The following is a 22,954-nucleotide window of genomic DNA, read 5'->3' as shown; positions in this document are numbered from 1 at the left end:
ATATATAAGTTATTCATAATATCAGTCTGCATGAGTAACAACAAAGCAAGAAGAAAGTGGAGTCTGGTGATTGTAATGACACAGATGTGCTTCTCACTTTTCTCCAGCAGGTGACGAGCTTGAACCGCCTGTGAAGGCGAGTGTGTTTGTACAGCAGCTTCCCACAGCAAAGTGCTTTGTAGAAGGCCAATATAAATATAAAATATGGTTAGAAAGCGACAAAACCAAATCAAACACAAGACAGAAATCAACTAAAACAAATTACAGCGCAGATACAGTACGATGCAAGTATGGGTGCCCAAAAGGTTCACCTCATACAATTGAATTAGTCTAATTAAATTGATTAGTTCAATTGCACGTTCGTTAGAAATCTGCAGCACTGTGACAGGCCCTCCATCCTCCAGCATGGGGCCCAGGTCCCAGGCTCCAAATCTAGTTTGGAGACCTAAACTGTTTATAAAGAGCTGGTATTTTCTGAATCATTTTCTCAGTTACTTATATTATTGATATATCTGACACTTATTTCTTTAATAACTGATTAACCACTCAGTGTATGAAGTGACAGAACATACTGATATCAGTATTCCTCCGCCTTTCATTTTTAGGCAAAAACACAGAGATGTTGAGTTCACTCTAATAAAGGACAGGTAAGAATTCATATTTCAGAAGCTGATTTCAGGACATTTTTGTCTTCTAAATTAAATGTTGAATCAGTTTTTATTGTCATTTTCATATCAGCATTTATCACATTTTCTTTTATTACATTTCTTTTAAATGTTTTGAAATGACTTTCCTTGTGGTTTGGTTCTTCCCACCTCAGAATAGTGAGGCAGCGTGATGATGAGTGGACAATCTTCTGCACAGGTGTTTGATATCACCTGAGTGTAAAGACGGCGGCCCGCCCCCCTGACATGGAGACGCTCAGGCTGTAACAGACTCTGGTCTGCCTACTTCAGTCAGCATGATGAGGTACACAACAACTGATATGCACAACTGAGCTTTACATAAAAACTCATTATAATATAGCGTCATGGTGATTGTTTTACACATGTTTATATGTTCCTCTGTAAATCTGGTTTATTATCAGATCATGACATTTTATTTGGTAGCTCATTTTTAAAATTATTTTCCTGTATTAAAATCTTTTTAGATTTATCTCAGAACTTTTTTGAAATATTACTTTCTTACTTTATTGAGTATTGCCCCAGTTTTCAGCTTTTAATGAGGGTTAAATAGTTGGTGATGAAAAATGATGACAAGTTAAAAACAGAAAGTCAGAAGTGATCTTTTCTGCAGCAGGAGAAGGAAATGAAGCCTTAGAAATAGATGCAGGTGTCCCAACCTTTGGAGCATCCAGCCCAGCAGGAAGCAGGACTGGGTCTGGCTGTTCCAATGGTGAGCAGGTAAATGTGACTGTTACACTCTGAACACAGAACATTTGCATTTGGGGATGAATAATGTTCATCTTCTTATCGTTTTTTAGTCAAAGTAAATTTGTAAAATATGAAAATCATAGTGTTGGTAAAATACCAGTGAATACTTGAGTCAGTGCTTTTCTCTCCCAGCTCTCTCTCTCCCAGTGTCTCTCTATAGTCTCTCTGTTTCGCTCCCTCTCTCACTGGCAGGCAGCCAATCATCTGCAGGGTCTCACACCTTCTGCCCCCCCCCCCCGCTTGCCTCCGCGCCAATCAGACGGTTCACACCACGCGCACAGCACGACACGCCGCCACGAGCGCAGCCGACAGCGGGAGACATAGTGGAGCGCACGAGCCTGCACACACACACACACACACACACACACACACACACACCTCCCCGTTACCGAACATCAGCGTCGCGTGTACCCCCTGCCACCACCCTCCCTCTTCCCTCTGTCGCGAGAACGACGCACGCATCCGTTCATAACCTCCGCCATTATTCATCACCCCCCTCCTCCTCGTCTTTCTCCTTTCATCCCATGGTGTTTTTTTCCTTTCCTCCAGCGAGCCTTTTTCCCGCCCCTGCAGGGTCTCCACAGAGCTGCTTCCTCCTCGCCTCGACCTGGCTAATTTAACGCCCCTCTCTCTCTCCCCACCTCACGCTCGCTCGTGCCAAGCCCAGGTGATTATCTATCCGCCCCCCACCACCCTGTTATCCGTTACCCCCCTCCTCCATCCCTCCCTCTCCTCCTCCTCCTTCTCTCCGTGGTACCGACAGACCGACAAATCCCTCCCGGTGCTCCTCTCACCCCCCACCCCTCCGCTCCTCTCTCTCTCTGTCTCCTTCCCCGCCAGCCATGATCCGTGGCGGGCTAATTCCCAGACGGTCTTCTTCTTCCTCCTCTTCTCCTCCTTCCTCCTCTTCTCCTCATCACCCTCTTCCTCCACCTCCTCCTCCTCCTCCACCGCCACCTCCTCCTTCTCCTCGCAGGCCCGGTAAGTAGCAGCAGCAGCACGCACCGTCCATCTTCTCTTTTTCTCCTCCTCTCTCTGTCGGACTGCATGCTGTGTTCACGGTATTTATCGCTTGTAATCGAGACTGGATTTTTTTTTTTTTTTGGCTGACCCCCCTTTCCTCCCTCCTCGCCTCCTCCCTTCCTTGCTCCCTTCCTCCCTCCCTCCTCCTTGCCTTCCTTGCTGTGCCTGAGGGGGGAGGAGGGGTGGGGGGGGTTAATGTGTCGCGTGGGAGAGCCGTTTTTCCCCTCGCGGCCGGTGGCCACCATGACCTTCTGTCGGAGCTCGCGCCTGCCCGGTTGACCAGACGGGGTAATTAGTTACGCCTCAAGGGAGTGTGGTGGGGGGGCGTGAGAAGACACACACACACATTTTCACACTGGCTGGGCACATGCACAGACACATGCACAGGCACAGAAACACACTCACGCTTCTAAATCTGAAGCCGCACACATTTTGTTTCCTGTTGCAGACACACACACACACACACACACACATGCACATTCACACTCACACAACAGCTAACACACACACATCTTTTCTCTCCGGCTGGCCGTCACACATTTCACACTCATTCACAAAAGGCAGTGGATTTTTTTACAGTCAGATTAGTCTGTCTGTGTGTGGACACAGAGGTCAGAGGTCAGTCTGGCATCGGCACAGGGTTTCTAATGCAATTTACTCGAAATTCAGATAATCCCAAGATTCATTTATTGACCCGGATTCTAACATTTTACCCTCGTCCCAATCGAACCCGAGCCGAGAGTTTATAAAGTCCACAAACTTTTTCCCATCTGTCTCTGGTTCTTGCCTGAATCCTGGTGTGGGGGTCAGTGTACCTGGGTGGACTTTGACCACAGAACCTGGCAGAATATTGGTGAAGAGGAGGAGGAGCATGAACATTCACTAGAACACACCTGTTAGAATTGAAAGCAGGTGAAGGCTGGTGCCACCTCCTTTTTTCTCCTTGTTCATTGTGTTAAATTCTGAGTCATTGTTTTGACAGGACGGTGCGAGGCCTGGGTCGGCGTTAGAGTCTTTTAATTTCATTCCTGAAGCGGCCCTGTCTCTCACATGGAGAACGTTAGGTAAACGGAGCTGAAGGAGGAAGCCTGAGCAGCAGAGTCATGAACTCCCAGTCAGTCTGTTAATCAGCTATGGGACGAAAGCTACAGTGGACTGTTGCTTTTGATTGTGACTGAAATCAAACTGGGATATTTTTTTATTTAGGATTTTTAAGATGAGCATGTTACCTGAACCTGTCCTGCATAAAACCAACAACTTGTGCAAAAGAGAAGTCATGAAGCAGTAACAGAGGCTGGTGTGTCACTAGAATAATCTCTGAGACAATGCAGCACGGACAGAATGTGGTTTCATTTCTACAGTATCATGTCAGTGACAGCGTTCTCCTGAGGCGTCGACTGAACTCACCTTGTCCTGTTTCTGTCTTTTCATTTGCAGAGCAGAACGGGTCGACCACACAGAACTAGCTGCTCGCACACTTCCTCTGTAAGCGTGCGTAGGTGTGTGTGAGGTCATGTCGGGCATGACGAGTGGCGTGTGTGTGGAGAGCGACCTCTCCTCGATGCTCCAGAGGAGCTCCGCCCCCTCCCACCATCACCCGAATCACCATGGTTACAGCGGACAAGGACAGGTCAGTGTGGCTCAAACTAGAGGTCGGTCAGGGTCCTCTTGATGCCTACTAAGTAAGATACAGGACCTGAGATGGATTTGACCCAGGTTAGTCAGGTCTGCACGTCAGACGTCAGTCTTTCTTACAAAATGAAACCAAAACCTCTTGCTTCATCAATTTGGGGAAGTTCCAGCAGGTGTCCAGGGGCCAAGTGGCTCATAACCATGACAGTCTTTGCAGAAATTTAATCTGCAGGTTCTCTCAGCTTTACACAGCTTCACAGTCCAGACCCAGCTTTCTCTGTCAGCGCTCTCAGGGCCTGGTTCTGGCTCTCAGTGTTTCAGCAGCTGTTCTCAGAGCTGCAGCTGTAAAAGCCACAGTCCACCACCTGCTCATCAGCAAACAGCAGACAGACACAGTCGGAGACGAGCTGCTGAACATAGTGGAGCATTTAGCAGCTAAAGAGCCAGAGATTTCCCTCAGGAGGTGGTGGAGACCAAACTCAGAGCTCAAACTGAGGAAACACAGGGCTGAGATTTATAGCCTGTCTGACTAAAAAATAGAGATTCCCACTAGACTGTTGCCATCAGCAGGTAAAACATCTCAGAGTAGATTAGAGTAGGTGCACAAACCTGGGCTGCCATTAATCTTCGAACACTACAAACGCCCAAGGGGTCTCTCAACCATGATGTAGACGAGTTTTGATGTGACATGCCATGTTTGTATTGATTATTGATTACTGTCAGTATTAGAAATCTGTGTTTGTTGCAGGTGTCCAGCCTGACACCGATGCTGGACTACACCACCGAGATGGACCGTTACCGTTCGTCCATCGCCAGCTTCTACAAGACCAACGTCAACATGAACATGAACATGAATGTCACCAATTTCCCTCAGTCTGCCAAATTGGCGGCCCGCTTGGCAGCAGCCGCCCCCATCTTCCCACCCACCGCTGCCAGGTTGGGCGCCATGGCGACAGCGCCCTGGGGTTGCCACGACAACATGAACATGAATATGAACATGAACCACCCGGCAGCCATGTTTTGGGGGCGGGCCAAGCCTGTGACAACTGCGCCCGTGCATCACCACCACCACCATCACCACCCCTCTGCGACTCCAGGTCACATGACCTCCTCACACCCCCACAGCACCAACATGCAGCAGGGTGGCGGGGGAACAGGAGGGGGAGGAGGAGGAGGTGGAGGGAGCAGTGAGGGGGGAGGAGGTGAAAAACATGGACACACTGCCTCCTCCCTTCCTGTCACGCAAGGAACGGCACACCATCACCCCATGGCACCTAGCAACGGGAACTTCCTCCATGGTTATGGTGGCGGGGCAGACTGCGGCATCATGAACAAGCAAGGACACACCCACCCAGACATGATGGGCCTATCAGAGGGTGGGAGCTGCAATGGTGGAGGGGTGATGGGTAGTAGCTTCCTGGGGGGGCTGGGATTACCACCTGGGGTCATTGTCATGGCAATGGGGTCAGCAGGAAGTGGGATCTCAGATGCAGGTAGTGCATTCCAGATGACAGGTGGCCAACGGGCGCTAACAGACTGCCAGCAGCACGCCAACTCCTCACCCTGCCCCTCTTCCTCCTCGCCCTCATCGTCAGGGGTGACGGCAGGAGGTGTGGCCTTGTCGTCATCGTCGTCCTCGTCGTCGGGAGCCGTGGCTAAGAGGAAGAGGAAGCGATGCGGTGTGTGCGGGCCATGCAGGCGGCTGATCAACTGCGGTGTCTGCTCATCCTGCCGCAACAGGAAGACGGGTCACCAGATCTGCAAGTTCAGGAAGTGTGAAGAGCTGAAGAAGAAACCAGGGGGAGGAGGGGGGGCACTGGAGGTGAGGGCACACACACAGACAGGAACACAAACGCACACACCAAAATGTGCCGCCTTTCGTTAAACACTTTTCAGGACTGTGTGTGTGCGCTCCGTTGTGTCTGCGAGTGTGTCCTGGCTCACTGAATCTAGATCAGTGCCAGCCAGGCAGGAGCTGGAAGGCATCGCTCACCCTGCTGAGTGTGTGTGTGTGAGAGCGCTGTGCAGATGGTGGGTGGTGAAAAGCGAGAGCTCGGTCCCTGCTGAGGTCTGGCAGCCTGCCGACACACACACACACTCACACACACACACACACGGACACACACACACCAGCTCTACTGATTCACAGCGATAAAGCGAGCTGCTGAGAGGGGAAAAGGAGAATATTTATGTTATTTGCCAGTGTGTGTGTGTGTGTGTGAGAGTGTGTATGCGTGTGGTTGAGTGCACTAAGAATTAGTGCCGATCAATAATTCATTGACACCAGAGTTCGACCTCACTGACGTCTCTATATATCATGCACACACACACACACACACACACACACACCTCTTCCTGTGGGAATCTCCACTAATTATTCCCTGAGCATCACCACAAACATGTGGTATGAGAGCACACACTGAACCAAACTGTGTGTGTGTGTTAGACAGCGAATTAGCAGCTGTAATCTTCATCAATTACACACTAATTGGACCTGTGGAGGCTAACTTCAAGTGACTGCACTCTGTGTGTGTGTGTGTGTGTGTGTTACAGTGTACGTGCATGTTTGTATCTGAATGCATCAGACTGGCTTCAGTGTGTGCGTGTGTGTTAGCAGGTGGTTTCACACTCTTGCCTCATGCCTCTTTGATGTCGACCTGCCAGACTCTCAGCCAATCAGAGAGTTCAGTGTGCAGTGAACAGCGGAGCCCCCAGGGTGGTTTTTAGTTCAGGACACCTCGTCTCTTCTGCCTGGTGTCAGTCCTGCAGTTCAGAACAAAGTGTTTCAAAGTGAAATCCAAATAAACACGGTGCTTTTGAAGGAATAATCCACCGAGAATCTTTTGACTAGCCCTAAAATGGGGCTTGAAAGGTTTGTAGCTCGTACCTTCACGAAGACTTCCTGAAACCAGTTCAGTGGTAGGAAGTACTTCTACTCACAGATTATACTTAGTACAAGCTGTACATGAGTGTTTCCCTGTTCTGCTACATTTGTTTGATGGTTTTACTTTGCAGAATTAACAGAACAAAACATAATCAACAAAGAAATAAAACTTCCTTTTCACTTTTTCTTTGTCTCTTATGCTTAGCGGCCGCCGTCTGTCCCGACTGGCGAGGCATTTCGTTGGTTCTTCTAGCCCTCCCTCACCTACCAGAAAGTCACCATTATACACGGAGCACAGATCAGGCTTGGATGATTCAACGAGGGACTGAACCAGATGCTTTGCAACAGGATTGCAGTTTCACACTGTGGATTGTCATTTAAAACTTCAAATCCCACCTTAACAGGAAACCAGCCAGGAGGACAGAGGAAGAGGGGGCAGTTTGGTCACAGGCAGCATGAACTGACCAATCAGCATGTGGTGTGATGATGTTTTTCCTGAACTTTGTGCAGGTAAATTTTAACAGCAGCTCGTAATAGATACTATAACACAGGTTGTTTAGTATCTAATACTGTCTGATACGAGTTAGCATCACAGAGCACTAGTTATTGATTTTGACCAGGTTATAATGGTCAGACACCTGAACCACCTGCCCAGACCACACTGATCCTGCTTATTGATGATTTCTGTCAGTTTGACCAACAACTGATCATTCCGAGCTTTTACTTACTAGGAATAAAGACTTGGAGCCAAAGCAACGTAACGACCACAAGCCATTAATGTCTTTTCTGATGCTATAGTGATTAGAAATGTCCTCAGCTAATCGTAGGGATCAGTACCGGGTAAAATGAAGCTGATCAATAATCGATCGTTACAGGTGCGGGCGTTCTGTTCATACATGCAAGTGAGAATGACAGTATGTGAACATAAATAGCTAAACTCTGGATCTTAGCTAAGGGCAGTTCCAGTCAGCTGGCAGCTTCTCATTTTCATTCAGCACTTCCTGTTAATTTCTCCAGTTAAAGCTGCCACCAACCACCTCGAATCAACATTTAGTCAGTCTAAGTAACCGTGAGCTTCTGACTCGTAAACCACATTCATGTCAAAAGTTGAGTCACATTTCTGACTGAGAAGCTCAGATTTATCCGACTTGGCGCTTAAAGGAAGTGCCTGAGACCAAACAGAGTTCTACCGTCAGGAAAGGTGAAGGTAATTAAAGCCAAAGGTAATGGATAAACTGTTTAACCCTTTCATGACCAACTCATACCCAAAGATACGTAATCATGAGAATCCTTACAGCACTGTCTCCCCCCACAGCCTTCACCGTCTGTGACCAAACCGTCTCTTCCTTCCTCTTCCTCCTCCTAGTAAACCACAAAGCCCATCGTAGCCAAACCAGGAAGATTCAGGCCTCAACCACAGGAGCGATTGCAGTTTGACCAAAAGTGGACGACAAGTTAACCTCAAAGGAAGAACTTCATCAGAGTACAAACTGACCTCAGCACGAAGGGATCCAGGACTGTTACTAAGGACTACAACTCCACCACAGTAGGACTACAATTACCACATCACTGTTATCTGTCTTATCTGTCTACCTCCTCCTCAAGAACTCTAAAGGCACCTTGATTGATTTTTACCGGGCTGTGTTCACGCTGGTACGACATGATCTGCTTCTTAACTCTCTCGACGGTCCAGAGCTGATCTTCCTCTCGTGGCATCTGGTGTTTGGATTTTTTTTTTTTTTTTATTTACTCGTCTGAAGGATCAGTTATTCATTTGTCTGGAAAGTTCTCAGGGCGCAGTCACACTTCCAGTTGGTTTGAAATGAACTAAAGCAGACTGGAAGAACTCACTTGTTGTATTTTTGTATTTGCGTAAAAGGTAGCAGTTTGTATGGTTTTTTAAATTATTATAATGAGGACACGTTCTGGAGGCCGTTTTGGCTGTAAATTGGCACCTTCAGTAACAAACATTTGGACCTGGGCCTCAAAGAGAGTTCAGAACCAGTGTCTGTTCTTGTATCAGTGCAGATTGTACCACATGGTGACCAATAGGAAACAGAACACATGCAGCTCGGGAACTCGCAGGGAACCTTTGACGTTCTGAGCTGAACCCTGTGACTAAAGGGAACCGAACTGAACTGAAAGGGATCAGATCACGACATTCCACACTAGAACTACATGTGATTTCCAGCACGTCTGCGTGTGCAGCTCTGAACGCACACGTTCTCCGATTCCTTTTAAACGCATCTTCTTGGTTTGCAGCTGAACTAAACAAAATCTAAAATGTAGTTTTTGTACCGTCCAGACGTTGCTGTAAATAAACAAAAAAGTGTCTCACCCAAAGTCAGCTGACTTTTCAGATCCCAGCAACAGCAGGTCAAAGGTTTTGGTTCAAAGAAAACGTTCCGTTAATGAATTCATGGGTTAATTGCCACCGCATTCATGTTCCTGACAGAACGAATCAGCCACTGCCATCATCGTGTCGTACTATCTGCCCTCATGGACGTGTTGGAAACAGATTTATTTTTATCTGTTGAATTTATTTTCTTGAGTACCGTGAGGAAAATGTTCCCTCGACTCTTTGTGGGAACTAAAATTCAACATCCCCTTTTTCTCAGGGTGGGGTGAGGTGATGAGGAGGAAGGGGATGTTTGTTTTGTGTGTCTGTCCTCCTCCTCATGTATTCTGTCTCTGTGACCTCCTCATGTGCTGAATTATAATAAAGCATTTCAAAAATTAGCTGTGAGTCTGCCATAGACACACACCGGAGGATGTCAGGGGATTGCGTCATACGATACTGTCACAGTGTGTGTTTGTGAGAGAGAAGGCATGAAAATGAACAATATGTTTTTCTGTGAAAATGTGCTGCCACAAGATGGCTGTGTGTGTGTGTGTGTGCGCGTGTGTGTGTGCGTGTGCGTGTGTGTGTGTGTGTGTGGGCTTGTCATCTCAGTAATGGTGTTGCTATCACAGGGAAAGAGCGACAAAGACAGAGAGGCTGGTTGTCCCTGACGACGGTGCGCCGTGTTGCCTGGCAACAGCGCTAACAATGGCCCACCACCAGTGTTCTAGAATGTGGGCGTGGCCTGAGAGAAAGAGGAAGGGGGGGGGGGTTACGGGGGAGCGGAGCATGGACGTGACGTTTGACGGACGTGACTCAGGTTTGTCTCAATAATAAATAATATAATATAATAATAAAACTGTAAATGAAGGTTTTGGTAAATCACGTCTGAGTCGGACACACGGGTTCAAATCAGGAAACGGCAAAAAGGGTGAAATATGTAGAAACAGTCCTGTTACTTAGTTTCTGTGTTTACAGAAGGAAGAAGACTGCGTTGAGGACTTGATCTCATGAATCACATTTCAAATAACAGCAGGTGTGTAAAAGAAAAAAAACTTCACACCTTGATACCTGGCCTGTGTCAGCGGAGATGTCAGGAAATGTACAGGACTTATCACATAAACCCAGAGGTTTTGGGGGCGAGGGAGCTTCAGGTGTGATTCACTAATCCATGGAGTTTAATCTGAAGCAGATTCATCCAGTCTCTGTCTCCTCAGACCATGTTCTGAACTTGCCCACAGTCTGTATGTGATGGGTCAAGACCTCATGGTTCGCTGCGACCTGTCAGGGTCATCTGTATTTGGTCAGCTCTGTCTTCTTCTGCTGTGTTTACACTCCAGTTTCTGAGATGCTCAGACCACCTGCCATGTGAAAGCTCATCCTCCTGACCACATCTGCACATGTTCACGTGCTGATGGGATACTGGTGACCTTATGTGGGGGAAATTTCTTTGTGTCTCCTCATTAAGCTGTTGTTGTCTCATGTCTGGCTGAAGTTTGTGCTAAATCTTTCCTGTCCTTTGTTCCCTTCTGTTTATTTTCTTTACCTCCTCTATCTCTTTTTGGTACTTTTGTCTGTTTCCAACCTTCTCCCTCATCCTTTTTACGTTTCTCGACCAGCGTCAGGAGTTGGCACAGATCCACCACAGCCTGTGTGTGTTTAACAGCCATTTAATCGGACCCTGATAGGCTTAATTAGTGTAGAAGAGCCTCTCTGTCTCTGTCGCAGGCTCTCTCCTGAGACTCATTATCCCTTTTAGTTTTCTTCCTCTGAGGGCGAGAGGAGAGGAGATGGTGGCAGGCAGCGGGGAAGTGAAGGACATGGAGGTGGGAACAAGAAGAGAAGCAAAGAAGAAGGGATGAGGAGGCGAAGGATAAAAATGAAGTGGAGGCTTCAGCCCGAACGGTTTTCTGCCTCCATCTGCAGGTGAGAGACACAAACTGCACCTGAAGCAGCTGTTTCATTGTTAAAATCCTGAATATTGTGCAGCGTCTTGTCACTGAAAAAATCAGTGTTAGATAAAAATGTAATTCAAAATGAAAACTGCTGATTATCCACAGTTAGTAGGACTTTATGAAACCAGGGGAACTGCAGGTCTTAAATATTCTCTAATGGTGCTAATGTCTGTGGGTTGCTCAGGCACATTAGAGAAATGAGAGGAAGACTTTTCTCTAAATCTGAAAGCAGTGACACACGAAAAATGGTAAATTGAAAGTATTTAATCATTTTACGTAGCTTTAAATGATCATATAGTAAAATTGATTTCAGTGTATTGTGTGTTTTTGTACCACTAACCTTCTATAAAAGAGCTTCAACTGGTTTTATCAATGTTTAACACATTGTCCGCTAATACTCAACAGATCAGTTAAATACCATGAATAGCACTGACATTAGGGTTGCCAGGTTGTGAATCCATGTGAAATCTTTATCACTTCCACTTGGTAATTATGCTTTTGTGAATGTTGCCAATCCATTTATTAGTGTTTGTTAATTATGAATTAATAAGTGGGTGATAAAGGGGTTGGGGCTGAAACTGAATTAGTTTGTTAAAATGTCAGAATATTGTGAAAAGCTGACAAACTAAAACGTCCTGCTGGAGGAGGATAATCATCAGGTACTGCGATTTTTCACAGTCTGGCAACCCAAAATTAGTCAGGAATAATACCTTCAGTTACAACTTAGAAAGTCTTCTTAAAAGGCAAATTATTTCAGAGTGGTACCATCATATCATTGATCAGCATGTTAAATTTATGTGACACTGTACCAAAGCACCGGTTCACTGTCTGACCAAACCTTTATTTTGGAAGAACACGTAAACACTCATTCACACACATACACACCAACCAGATTCAACTGTACTGACTCTTATTTTGGAAGGATCTTTCTAATGTGTGTTTATTTCCTGCATATCGTCCATCAGTGTTCCTGTTAGAGGAGAGAGGACGTTTTCTCGGACCACACCTGAGCAGGTTGTGGAGGCCTGTTATCAGATGTTAAAGAACTGCAGGACTCTGGTAAGATATGACTCTGGAAGTGTATTTTACTTATCGTGACCTGTCCATCAGCTGGAACCATTCATCAATAATTACCTTCATTAAGACCATAAAGTAAACAAACAAAAGATTCTTATGCTTCCAGTCCAATTTTAAAATATATTTCACCAAGTAAATAGTCAAAATAAAAACTGTCAGTGCTTAAGACTCAGCAAATACAAACAAGTCAAACTTGAAAATTATTATTTTGGCCTCACTCCTCACATACATACACAGCGTTATAAATGAAACAGGCAGAACGCGGGGATCAACACGTATCTTATAAAAAATTCACAGTAACAGTAACACAATTAAAAATCGGTCCATACTTTCCTTACATTTCCTCAATTATGCTCTAAAAACACTTATATTTCATTTCTGTGTCCTTTGTGACAGAGCGTGTGTGGTCCACATGCTGCCCGCCGACTGCTCGTCAACCGGTGACCGAGAGTCTGAACGGGCTTCAGTGGAGGAGGTTGACTTCCACTGGTTCTCGACAGGCCGTGGGGAAGACCTGATGTGGTTGTCCATGTGGAGCTGAAAGTCTTCACGAGAGTTTTTTGGATGGAAGTCAACGAGGGCCTGAGATCCACACTGAGAGTCCATGGGCAGACTACGTTTTGAGTAAGTGTCAACGGGGAACGGTGGGGCAGAGCTGCGATCAAAGTGGTTGTGAGGTTCAGAGTCTGTGGAGCAGAGACGTTTTGAGTTGGATCCAGTATTAGGTTTGGCCTGAGCACTGCACTGTCTGTGTGATGTATGGAAGGCAATGGTGTGGGGGGAGGATATGGCTGTGTGGTTGAAATGGCTATGTACTGACGTGTTGGTAAAGCCAGAAGAATGGAGGTGAACCGGTGGTGCAGGACTACAGTACAAATCAATGGGTGGTGGGTGAAGCGTCCGATTCTCATGATTGACTGGTGATGGTACGTTGCTGTTTCTCAGTTCTTCTGCTGCACTTGAAGGGTGGTGGTCAAAGGGGCCCACAGGATGGGTGTCGGTGGGTGAAGACCTGCTGCTGGGAGCTGTTGTGGAGCTGACTCCATGCTTTTCTGACAGGGGCGCTCTTTTGTTAGAAAACTGGGAGTCAATGGGTGAGTGCGGATTCTGAGTCCTAGGATCAACGGGTGGAACAGGAACAGGAGGTAATGTGTCATTAGAGCCGACTCCTGAAAACAAAAAACTACCTGCCGGTGTGCCTTGAGCAGAAACACTGCTGCCAGGGTGGAGGTCAGAGGGTACTGCACTACAGGCGTTTGGGCCAAGAGTTTTATTCCTGCAGCCTCTGGAGGTAGAGTCACTGTGAGCTGCCTTCTCCGTGGACCAGCCAGTCCTGGATGAGTGGAAGTCAATGGAAGGTAACGGATTCAAAGGAAGCAATTCAGAGGATGAAGATCTAGGACCAGAGGACTTTTCCTTTGTGGCACTGTCAGAATTCAACCCTGCAGAGTGAAAAGAACTGAAGCGATCAGAACTTGTGAAACTGTTTTTGGACACTGAAGAAGAATGAGAATCAATGGGTGAAACGGGACTTGTGGAATGGAGGGTGTTGGTCACTGCTCCAGCTTTACGATGGGAGTCAGTGGGTGCTATGTGACAGAAAGACTCCATGCCATGGGGTGAAACTTCACTAGTAGGTGGCATCATCCCTCGCAGAGCCAAAGTGCTTGTGAAATGTCTCTTCAGTGTTGAAATGGGGGGGATTGGCTTGTTATCTTTGGAAAGCTCAGCAGCTGAGTGGGAGTCAGCGGGTGAGATGGTGGGATTTGAATTGAGGTGAGAGGCGTAGGGTGAGTGGAGGTCAACAGGAGAGCTGGGGGGTAGGTGTACACTTCCAGCATCTGTGTGTTTTAATGGCGGGGGCTTGTTTCTGTCGTGCGACTGAACAGGACTGTCCTGTTTCAGGACTGGAGGGACGTCCCTGCCCTCCTCTTTGACCCTGCCATCTTTCAGCTGCTCAAGAGGAGGCAGCTTGGGGATGTTAGTACGACACGTTGGCGAGTCCAAGCCCTGATTTTGGTTTCTGAAATCGTTAGACCACCGCTCCTCAGGCAAACTGGGATTCAGATGTCTTGTCTCAGCCAACCAGCTGTCCTGATTCCTACAATGCTTTTTTCTAGTGTCAGGTGAGCTGTGCTCAAAGTTCAAAGGAAGGTCACAGTTAGGGGCAGCAGTTCCCTTCAAGTCATTGAGGATGGTTTCTAGCAGGCGGCTGTCAGACGTGAAGTCATCGGAGTCGTTCTTATGGACGTCCACCATTACAACGTTTTCTCCTGTTGGCTGAGAGCTGCAGTCTGCAGTCACTGCTTGTCTTTGTCTCTCAGCAGTCAGTGGCTTTGTACCCGCCTCTCCGATTGGTTCAGATGTGTCAGAGGACAGTTCTTTATCCGCCTCATCACATCCCAGCAGCAAGCCGCTCTCGTCAGTGTTTACCACATCCACTTCATGATCACTGTTGTCGATTGCGATGGGACCTGCAGCCTTGGATCTGCCTATCGGCTCGGTCTCCGACCCGTCAGATCCTCGGTCCAGGATATCAACAGGAAGCTCGCTGATTTCTGCATCCAGGACGCCGCCCACGCCAGCCGAGTGGACCAACGGGAGTGGAGGAAGGTCTGAGAAATCGACGGTCTGCTGGCTGCTGAGCGGACTGCTGCTGCTGCTGTTCACGTTTCTGTGGAGGTCGTCGTGGCTGCTGTCGCTGTCGAGGGTGATGATCACTGGAGAACTGAGAGAGACGGTGTGTTAATAAAGTTTCACACTGGCCAGGAAAAACCTCAAATCTCCACAGTTCAGACTTCATTTCAAAACTCTTCATCCCTGAACTCAAAGAGTTTGTGTTTACATTGTTATGAAAGAGAAACATGCTGTAAATAAATAGGCACTGATGAGCCATTTAACTGGCAATTAAATGAAGTAAAAAGCTGTAACCTTCAGTGTGTCTCCCCCTGCTGGCTGTTTTTACAACTGCAGAGAGTCTGACCTCTCACCAGGAACTCGAGATATTTGTTGATTGAAGATGCCTGATATCAACTACCATTCAATTAGTGTGTATTTAAAGAAGACATGTTTTATATTGTGTGTAACAGGTTCTATAATCTCACACGCTTGAATCCAGTGTAGTGTTTGAAATGATTCCAGCTAACGGTGGTCCCAATGAATTCCTGCTGGGGTTTTTGACCTGCAGGTCCACCCTGTGACTGCTCCCCCGCTGTACCTGCTGTGTTGTGTCTTGCGGTGACGTTTCCTGTGGCGTTTGCGGGAGGGAGGCTGCACGGCGTTGGAGGTGATGGTGCCCTCATAGATGATCTCCACGCTCGGACTCCGGTCTTCTCTGCACCTCCTGCTGCTGGACGACAGGAAACAAGGTTAGCTTAAAAACAAAAAAATCACCACGTTACCCTGAAAATCTGGTCAGGGTCCCCGAACTGTTCACTTTCAAGTCAAAATGACCGTGTGAAGGTGGAGGTGATTGTTAGCTGCAGCTGTTTGACAGCAGAGCGTTTGATTATTTGGTGGTGTTGATTGATTAGTAGGAAATATCTTGATATAGACGTTAATCATGTGAATCTATAAAACGTCAGCACATGGTGAAAATGTTTCCCACAATCCTAATCTCACCTCTCGCCACCGTAGTCGACGCTCTCCCTGTGGGTGTCCCTCCTGTGTCTCTCCCGCCTCCTCCCTCCATCTCTCCCCCTCCTCCTCCTCTCCTTCTCACCCCTCTTCCTCTTTTTCTCCCTGTGGTGGCTGCTGCTGCTCGGCCTCCAGGTGGGGTCCTTGTCAGTGCTGTCCAGATGTCGGCTCTTGTACTTCCTCTTCCCGCCTGGCTTTTCTCCATGGTGAGGGTTGCTGGGGGACAGCGAGGGTGTTGGCGGTGTCTGCGGTGGCGGTGAAGGCTGTGGGGAGGAACATAGGGGGGAGGAGGAGGAGTGGGAGGAGACAGAGGAGCTGAGAGGGGAGCCGTGGTACTCCCAGTTGGAGTCAGGTGGACTGAGTGGACCAGAATCGCCACTGGAGTGGAATGGTGAGGGGGAGCGGGAGCGGTGGCGCATCATGGCGGGATATATGGAGCGGTTTGGGTTGTACAGGGTGCCACTCTTTCTCCAGTCACCACTCCTGTCCTGCCCTCTCCTCCTCCTCTTCCTCTTCTCCCTCGCCACCTCGTTGCTAGACTGCTTCCTGTCTCTCCAGCTCTCCCGCTGCCGCTCACTCGGACTGAGCGTGAACACTGACTCCTGGCTTCTTCCGGAGGTGCCCAACCATGAACATGCATTTGAGCGCCGCCCGCCCTCCTCGCCGTCTTTCTCCTTCAGTCTGTCGTCTTGCTCCTCCCTATAAGTGCCAGATGTGGAGGGAGGGATTGTGGGTAGGCCAGAGGGGGGGGTGGAGGTGGGGGGCAGGAGAGGCAGCTCCTCCACCACCTTCTCCTCCACTTTCTTCTTCTTCTTCTCCTCGTCATCGTTCTCAGTGTCGGAGGAGAGCTGCACCAGCTCAGGCGTTCGCTCTGCTATCGGCTTTTTGTATCCAACGATCTGACACTCCTCCTCCCCATCCTCCTCCCGCTTCTCTTCCCGCTCCTCATTGGCCGCATCCTGCATGGCGGGACTGAACGGCAGCGAGGCTAACGAACACGACGGCTCAGTGGTGGAGTAGGAGGGGCCAGGCGTCTCATCATCCCAGCCCGTCAGGCTGAGGCAGCTTCCTGATTGGGAGATGTTGTCATGAGCACTCCCCTGCAGCCTCTCCTCTGGTCTTCCTTCCTCCTGCCTCTCCTCTTCCTCGCCCTCTGATATTGCGATGACGGAGCTGCTGTCGGAGGAGCTGCTTATCCCGTCCAGTTCCAGGGCAGCAGTCAGGGGTTCATACACCGCCTGCATGTCGTAGCCGTCCAGGCTGAGCGGCGAGCGGGCGAAGCTGACCAGCTCATGCAGGAAGTGGTCGGTGCGGGCCAACAGGAATGGTCGCAGCTCTTCTTCTATGGTAGGCGTGTCCTCCAGGCCATGCCGAGCGAGCCGTGCCATGATGATGCGCTGGACGATGTCGACCAGAACACCGTGTGCACCGTACAGCACTGTGAGCTCCCGCCGCAGCCAAGGGCGGAGTCTGTTGAGGTGTGCAGGGTTTCGACGGAAGCTCTCTGCTGAGACGTCATTCTGTTGTTGCCCCTGGTTACCACTGACCCCAGCAACACCGTGAACCCGTATGCCACAGCGATATAAGGCGCGTCGAAAGGCCACCATCTCCCTGTCCCTCAGTCGACGCACAGTTCCGCCTTCTCGCTGCAGCCGCTGCCTCGCTGCCAAACGGGTCATCAGTTGCCGTGATGCCCGGTCACTTGGGGTCACAGGTGTCACCGCCCCCCCAAGTCCTGTCAGTCCCTCAAATATCACCCCTCGCTCCTCCAGATCTGCCGCTTCCCTGATTCTCTGCTGCACCACGCCTTCACTCTCATCACTGTCCTCCGTGATGATGGGAGAGACGGTGGAATGGTGAGGAAGATGAGGAAGAGGATGAGAATCAAGGTACCACTCCCACACCCCCGTCCTCTCCCCGGCTCGCCTGCTTGCCCCTCCTCTTCCTCCCCTCTCCCTCCTTCGCCTCCGTGTGGTCGTCTCTCCCCCATCGTCTGCTCTGTGCCTCCGTAGGGTCAGCCTCATCTGGTGGTCGTTCCTTGCCGCTGATGCCATCGCAGCCACCATCGCAACAGTGGCGGCGACGCTGCTGTCGGCGGGCGCTGGCCGCAGTGTGTACTCCTTGAAGTCGTCCTCAGCGCGGACGGAGTGCAGGATGGAGGTGAAGGGCTGCTTGCAGAGCGGACACTCGGCCTTGTTGTGCGACCACTCCTGGATGCAGGGGAAGCAGAAACGGTGCAGGCAGCGGTCCAGGTAAGCCAGGTTGTTGAAGCGATCCAGACAAATTGGGCACTTTGAGTCGGGTGATGCCTCTTCTGCAGCCATCACCGCCCACGCCGAAGCGGATGCAGAGGAGGTGGGAGGAGACGAGGAGGAGGTGGCGGCAGCCGTGGTCGTGGTGTTGTTGGTGTTTTTCCTCCTGCTGCTGCGACCGCCGCTCTCTCGACCCCGCTCTCCTTCCTCCGGCTGACCGCCCCCTGCTCCAGCACCTGCACCTCCGGCCGCATTATCACGCCGACGCACACGCAGCTTCATCCGTGTGGGCGCCATCACCTGGACACACAGACAACAGGAAGCAGAATGTGAAACGGATCTAGGACTAAATACCAGTCAGATGAAACCAGTCAGATTATTTAAAGTGACTGTAAGTCACTGTAACTTCCTCAATGTGTGGCACCACTGTTTACAAACACGTTCATCCTAAAAGCTGAAGGTTAATTAACTTGTAGTACACTGATGGGGATAACGAACAGTAAGTGCAACCTTACAATGTCGTAATGACCTAAATTTGTACCTTACATGAATAATTGAAACTGCAGCTCACTGCTGAGGCTGCATCAATGATAACACAAAGCTAATGCAGCTTTATAATGCAGCCCACATTATCCAGATGTGACGTTTCCAGTAGTTTTCCCAGATCTGACAAAACGAAAACAAAGCTCCGACAGGAGAAACCAACAGAATGATCATCAACTAGCTGCTGTTAGCCTAGCCTAGCCTAGCCTAACAGACATCTACTAGCATTTAGCGACCCGGAACCATCCAATGTTGCGTCTCTGTACATCAGAACCGTTCTATATAACCCAGTTCTACACCAGCGCTCTAAACGCTGATGGTAAATAAATGGTTGTTTAACTGTGGTGAACGTTAAACCGTTAGCCTGTTAGCATGCTAACACGGTTACGATCCGTACCTGAGCTGAATAAGTGCACTCCCCGGGAGCTTCTCATCCGGGTTTGTTCTCCTCCTCCGGGCGGAACTCCGCACAATGAGCGGCATCCACCGTCGGTGACGGTCTCGGTCTCCAGACTCCGCTGCTCGGATCCGTTAAACCGAAAGTCCAGTTAAAAACGGAGACATTTGTGTCGAAACGAACCTACTCAGCTGGAGAACGACTCCGCAATGGATGATGGGAAATGGCTTTCTATTCTTCAGCCAAAGATCGTCAATAAGTCGTTACTCTGCAATACATATGTAAATCAATGTTTTAATTGCTGTATAAAAATTAATTTGACTTTACATTGTTATCTTTAAAACTCTATGGAATATGCGTCATATTCATATCATCACGTCATATAATATATCATCTCATTATTGCTGGCTTACTATTAATAAATTATCACTTCAAATGGCAATCACACAAATTGTCTTACGAAATCATCATCTTGACTAAGTATTCTGTGTGATATTGTGATATTATTATTATTATTATTATTATTATTAGTAGTAGTAGTAGTAGTAGTAGTATACTAGTAGTTTATTAAGATCAGCTATAGTCGTTAAATGTAATCCAGACAAAACCAACGTGAACAAACGCCCAGTGTATTTGTGGTTCTTAGATATTGATGCGGAGTGAGACGTCGTTATCTCAAGGATTTTCGTTACCACGGTAACGGTCGCGTTGCCCGTGCTGCTCCCTGACGGTCTGAGGAGGAAACGTCCCGTTAATCCGCGGAAACACGGCCAGACTCAAGAAAATCTTTTCTTTTAAGGGTTTAAAAATAATCCCAGTAAACGTAAGAACAGACTGTGAAGTCTGGACTGAGGTATTTTAAAAATAAAGCCTGTGATTTATCTGCGGTCCACACTCCGCGGCAGAAGATGGCGCTGTGCCCGATCGCCGTTCCACTCGAAGAAGAGAAAGAAGCGGCGTAAACAAACTCGAACCGAACTCCTGACTCGAACCGTTCCACGCGTCCGTGTGTGGGTTAAATGTGATGGGAACCTTCAGCAGACGAGCCCTGGACCGGATTTACTCTGTGGTGGGTTCGTTAAACCTGCTCTCAGTGAGACCGTGTTGTTACGTTAGCTGCTAACGGCTAACTAACTAGCTAGCGTTAGCCGTTAGCAATCAGAGCCTGTTTGACTTTTCGTCTTAGCGAAAATCCACTGAGTTAAAAATGACGATAGGATCAAGGGAAACCAGAGGACTGAGGTGAATTTAGGAGCTTTTTGTTTTTTATTTCTGTTGGACATTAAGGAGGAGATTAGCTAGCTGCATGTTGCTGTTAGCGCTAGCAGTTTGTATTAACTTTATATGTATTGCACCTTCAATACATTAGTTAACTAACAGGCGTCACATCAAAATGTGAATTAAAAATTAAAATCAAATACTTTCGCTGTTATGTAGACCACAGCCATTCATCAATAATCGATTCATTGATGACGTTACTGAGGTAATAACGAACAAAGTTAGAGGTTTCGTTGTTTTCTGATACTTTGCACATTCAGTTATAAACTGAACTGTAAAAAACAGTTTCCAGCTAGTCGGAGGTGTCTTTGTGTTTCATAGTGTCCCTGTTTCTCAGGTGCTGCTGGCTGTTGTGGTCTTGTCCTGGTCCTTTGTGATCTACGCCAGCAGGATCTCAGCTCAGTGGCTGCTGGAAAAGAGGACCAACTGACGACACACTGGACCAGTACAGACATTTGTTTATCTCCGAAGTAGATAGAAGGTTTCATAGGTGAGACACTGTCAGCTTTCACCTTTGTGACAACCAAGCGTTTGATTTTGATTTTATTCTTGCTCATTGTTTTCAAAAGTAATGATGATATCTTTATCTTTTTAAAGACAAAATAAAGAAAATACCGTGTTTGTCTTTATGGCAGATCAAATCTGCTAAAAAACAAAAACAACTTTTACTTTATATTGCAGAAATGTCAGCTCTGGTGAGAGCACCAGCAAAAAATGAACAAATGTTTGAGGTGATGTAGAAGCGGTTTGTCCACCAGAGAGCGCTGACAGGTGATTTTAAAAACCTTCTGGGTCACAGTTCTCACAAAGGATCAGCTCTAAGGGATCCGTGCAAAGATGATTTTATACTAAACATGAACTTATTTTGGTCAATATATTGTGATCATATGTTTATTCTCTTTTTTTGTTTGTGATTGCAGGAACCTTGACTTCTGTGTCAGCCTGATGGAGCCTTGAAACCCACTGTCCTGGGGTTCAGACCTGTAGAGACCAGACGTCCTGGCCCAGAATGATTAAACCCCCTAGGACTGAACCTGTCAGAAACATCTGGACACAACAGAAAACACCAGGGCGGGGGTGAAAGACGTCTGTGACACTGAGAAAAGTGTTGAGGATCATGGGTTCAGCATGGGACCTGGAAGTCCACTTTCCACCAAGATGGTAGCTGGTCTTATATGCACAGAGTTCTCTTCTGCACTCCAGACACCTTTATACTATTTTACCCATTCACCCATTTGCACACACACCGATGGAACAGCCACCAGGGGACAAATTGGGGTTCAGTGTCTGGCATGTGGACTAATGAAGCCAGGGATCAAACCACCAACCCTCTGGTTCATGGCTGACCTGCTCAACCTCCTGAGCCACAGCCACAGATGAGAAAATAAAGTTTAGGTTTTGTAGTTTGGTTCAGAAATTATCCGTTACTGTCTTTTGGGTCTGGTCTGATTCCTGTTCACAGTCGACCCTGACTGGGTTTTATGGTTTAGGTTCTCTTAGCTTGTTGAATTGTGCAGTTACATAAATTTGTTTCTGTTGTTTAGCCTCAGTGAAATCAATGTGGTGAACCCAGTAATGATGGAAACAGCTGTAAATGCAGCTTGTTATAAAGTAAAAGTCACCTGTTTTCTATTTCATGACGTTAGAATAATAGATCTGTGTGTTGGTCAGTGTCTTCTGTTTAATACTGGTTAATAATTCTGATATTTTTGTGTAGTTTTATTTTTCATATCGACATTAAAAAGTTGTTTTTCGAATTCATGAGCGTCAAAGCCTGATTTCCTTCACTGGAACTGAAAAAAACTTTACAAATGTTTGTCTCTGCTCCTTGTCATTTTCATTAAAGTAATTTAGAAACTCATTTGGCACATTGCATTTGGAAATTTGTGCATATATTCACAGTTTGTATTATTCATGCACCACATTAACAGTCCTGACTCCTTGTTTGTGGAAACCTGCTTGGCCTTAAACCTGTTCCTGATTGTGATTTAAGCAGGAGTGAAGGCAGTTTGCAGGTTGTGCACGTGGAGGCTCGTGTCCTGGGTTTGTTCTACACAGCACGACTGGTGTGAATGGAAACTCGTCGCTTCATTGTGAGTTCGTCCTCTGATGTATTCGGTAACTAAAGGTTCAGACACACACACACACACACACACACACACTCCTGCTGTATAACACTGCCTTTGATGTGTGTGTCCTCAGATATGGAAATGCTCTCAACAGAATGGGTGACTGAGGGCGAGCAAGCTAAAGAGAGAATGAGAGAGAGGGGTGAGTACTCTTTCTATTGACAATAACACTTCACACACACACACACATTCACTCTCATCTGTAATTAAAAACCAGGTTACCATCTCTGCTCCTCTTCTGTCTCCTCTCACTGTGTTAGGGGCCCCGGGGCCTTTTCTTCCCTGGTGGGGGTTCTAGATAAAAACAATATAATCAAAAACGTTTCCTATCAGTAATTTAACCTTAATGTTGGCTGTTGGAAATCCTCTTTAAC

At 47.7% G+C, this 22,954-nt stretch overlaps 2 protein-coding genes and 1 long non-coding RNA gene across 7 annotated transcripts; 2 read left to right on the top strand and 1 right to left on the bottom strand.

Annotated features, from left to right (window-relative positions):
* The first annotated feature begins 611 nt into the window (after positions 1-611).
* Positions 612-12,329, top strand: LOC113139691 (CXXC-type zinc finger protein 5-like). 3 transcript variants are annotated; one of them, XM_026323096.1, is made up of 7 exons: positions 757-969; positions 3,894-4,086; positions 4,837-5,910; positions 7,178-7,482; positions 8,339-8,518; positions 11,073-11,239; positions 12,234-12,329. In XM_026323096.1, exons 2-4 carry the CDS (start codon positions 3,970-3,972, stop codon positions 7,223-7,225), a joined length of 1,239 nt encoding a protein of 412 aa, XP_026178881.1. In that variant the 5' UTR covers positions 757-969; positions 3,894-3,969; the 3' UTR covers positions 7,226-7,482; positions 8,339-8,518; positions 11,073-11,239; positions 12,234-12,329. The 3 variants fall into 3 exon arrangements, with proteins under 3 accessions (XP_026178872.1, XP_026178881.1, XP_026178862.1); XM_026323087.1 differs by lacking the exons at positions 11,073-11,239; positions 12,234-12,329 and adding an exon at positions 612-647 and having other exon boundaries at positions 821-969; positions 8,339-9,711; XM_026323077.1 differs by lacking the exons at positions 11,073-11,239; positions 12,234-12,329 and having other exon boundaries at positions 8,339-9,711.
* Positions 11,518-19,374, bottom strand: LOC113138886 (uncharacterized). Of its 3 annotated transcripts, none has more exons than XM_026321718.1 (4): positions 19,174-19,374; positions 15,967-18,533; positions 15,563-15,697; positions 11,518-15,073 (listed from the first exon to the last, which is right to left on the bottom strand). In XM_026321718.1, the coding sequence occupies exons 2-4, from the start codon at positions 18,528-18,530 to the stop codon at positions 12,718-12,720; spliced, it is 5,055 nt and encodes a 1,684-aa protein (XP_026177503.1). In that variant the 5' UTR covers positions 18,531-18,533; positions 19,174-19,374; the 3' UTR covers positions 11,518-12,717. The 3 variants fall into 3 exon arrangements, with proteins under 3 accessions (XP_026177503.1, XP_026177512.1, XP_026177520.1); XM_026321727.1 differs by having other exon boundaries at positions 15,563-15,694; XM_026321735.1 differs by having other exon boundaries at positions 15,563-15,691.
* A 493-nt stretch (positions 19,375-19,867) lies between these two features.
* On the top strand, positions 19,868-22,212 carry LOC113141846 (uncharacterized). The gene is made up of 4 exons (XR_003296845.1): positions 19,868-20,242; positions 20,789-20,941; positions 21,133-21,222; positions 21,372-22,212. It is a non-coding gene; the product is annotated as an uncharacterized LOC113141846 (long non-coding RNA).
* The last annotated feature ends 742 nt before the right edge of the window (positions 22,213-22,954 follow it).

This window comes from Mastacembelus armatus, chromosome 18 (genome assembly GCF_900324485.2).
Source record: "Mastacembelus armatus chromosome 18, fMasArm1.2, whole genome shotgun sequence".
Lineage (NCBI taxonomy): Eukaryota > Metazoa > Chordata > Actinopteri > Synbranchiformes > Mastacembelidae > Mastacembelus > Mastacembelus armatus.
Note: the sequence above shows the minus strand (reverse complement) of the source record. Positions and strands in the feature narration are given on the sequence as shown.

Excerpts from the sequence above, each read along its gene's own strand:
- LOC113138886 (XM_026321718.1), bottom strand. The coding sequence starts at position 18,530 with ATGGCGCCCACACGGATGAAGCTGCGTGTGCGTCGGCGTGATAATGCG. Across the intron at positions 15,698-15,966 it reads GTCGACTACGGTGGCGAGAG|CAGCAGCAGGAGGTGCAGAG; the intron begins GTGAGATTAGGA and ends TTTCCTGTCGTC. Across the intron at positions 15,074-15,562 it reads CGCAAGACACAACACAGCAG|TTCTCCAGTGATCATCACCC; the intron begins GTACAGCGGGGG and ends CGTCTCTCTCAG.
- LOC113139691 (XM_026323096.1), top strand. The coding sequence starts at position 3,970 with ATGTCGGGCATGACGAGTGGCGTGTGTGTGGAGAGCGACCTCTCCTCG. Across the intron at positions 4,087-4,836 it reads GTTACAGCGGACAAGGACAG|GTGTCCAGCCTGACACCGAT; the intron begins GTCAGTGTGGCT and ends TGTTTGTTGCAG. Across the intron at positions 5,911-7,177 it reads GAGGAGGGGGGGCACTGGAG|CGGCCGCCGTCTGTCCCGAC; the intron begins GTGAGGGCACAC and ends TCTTATGCTTAG.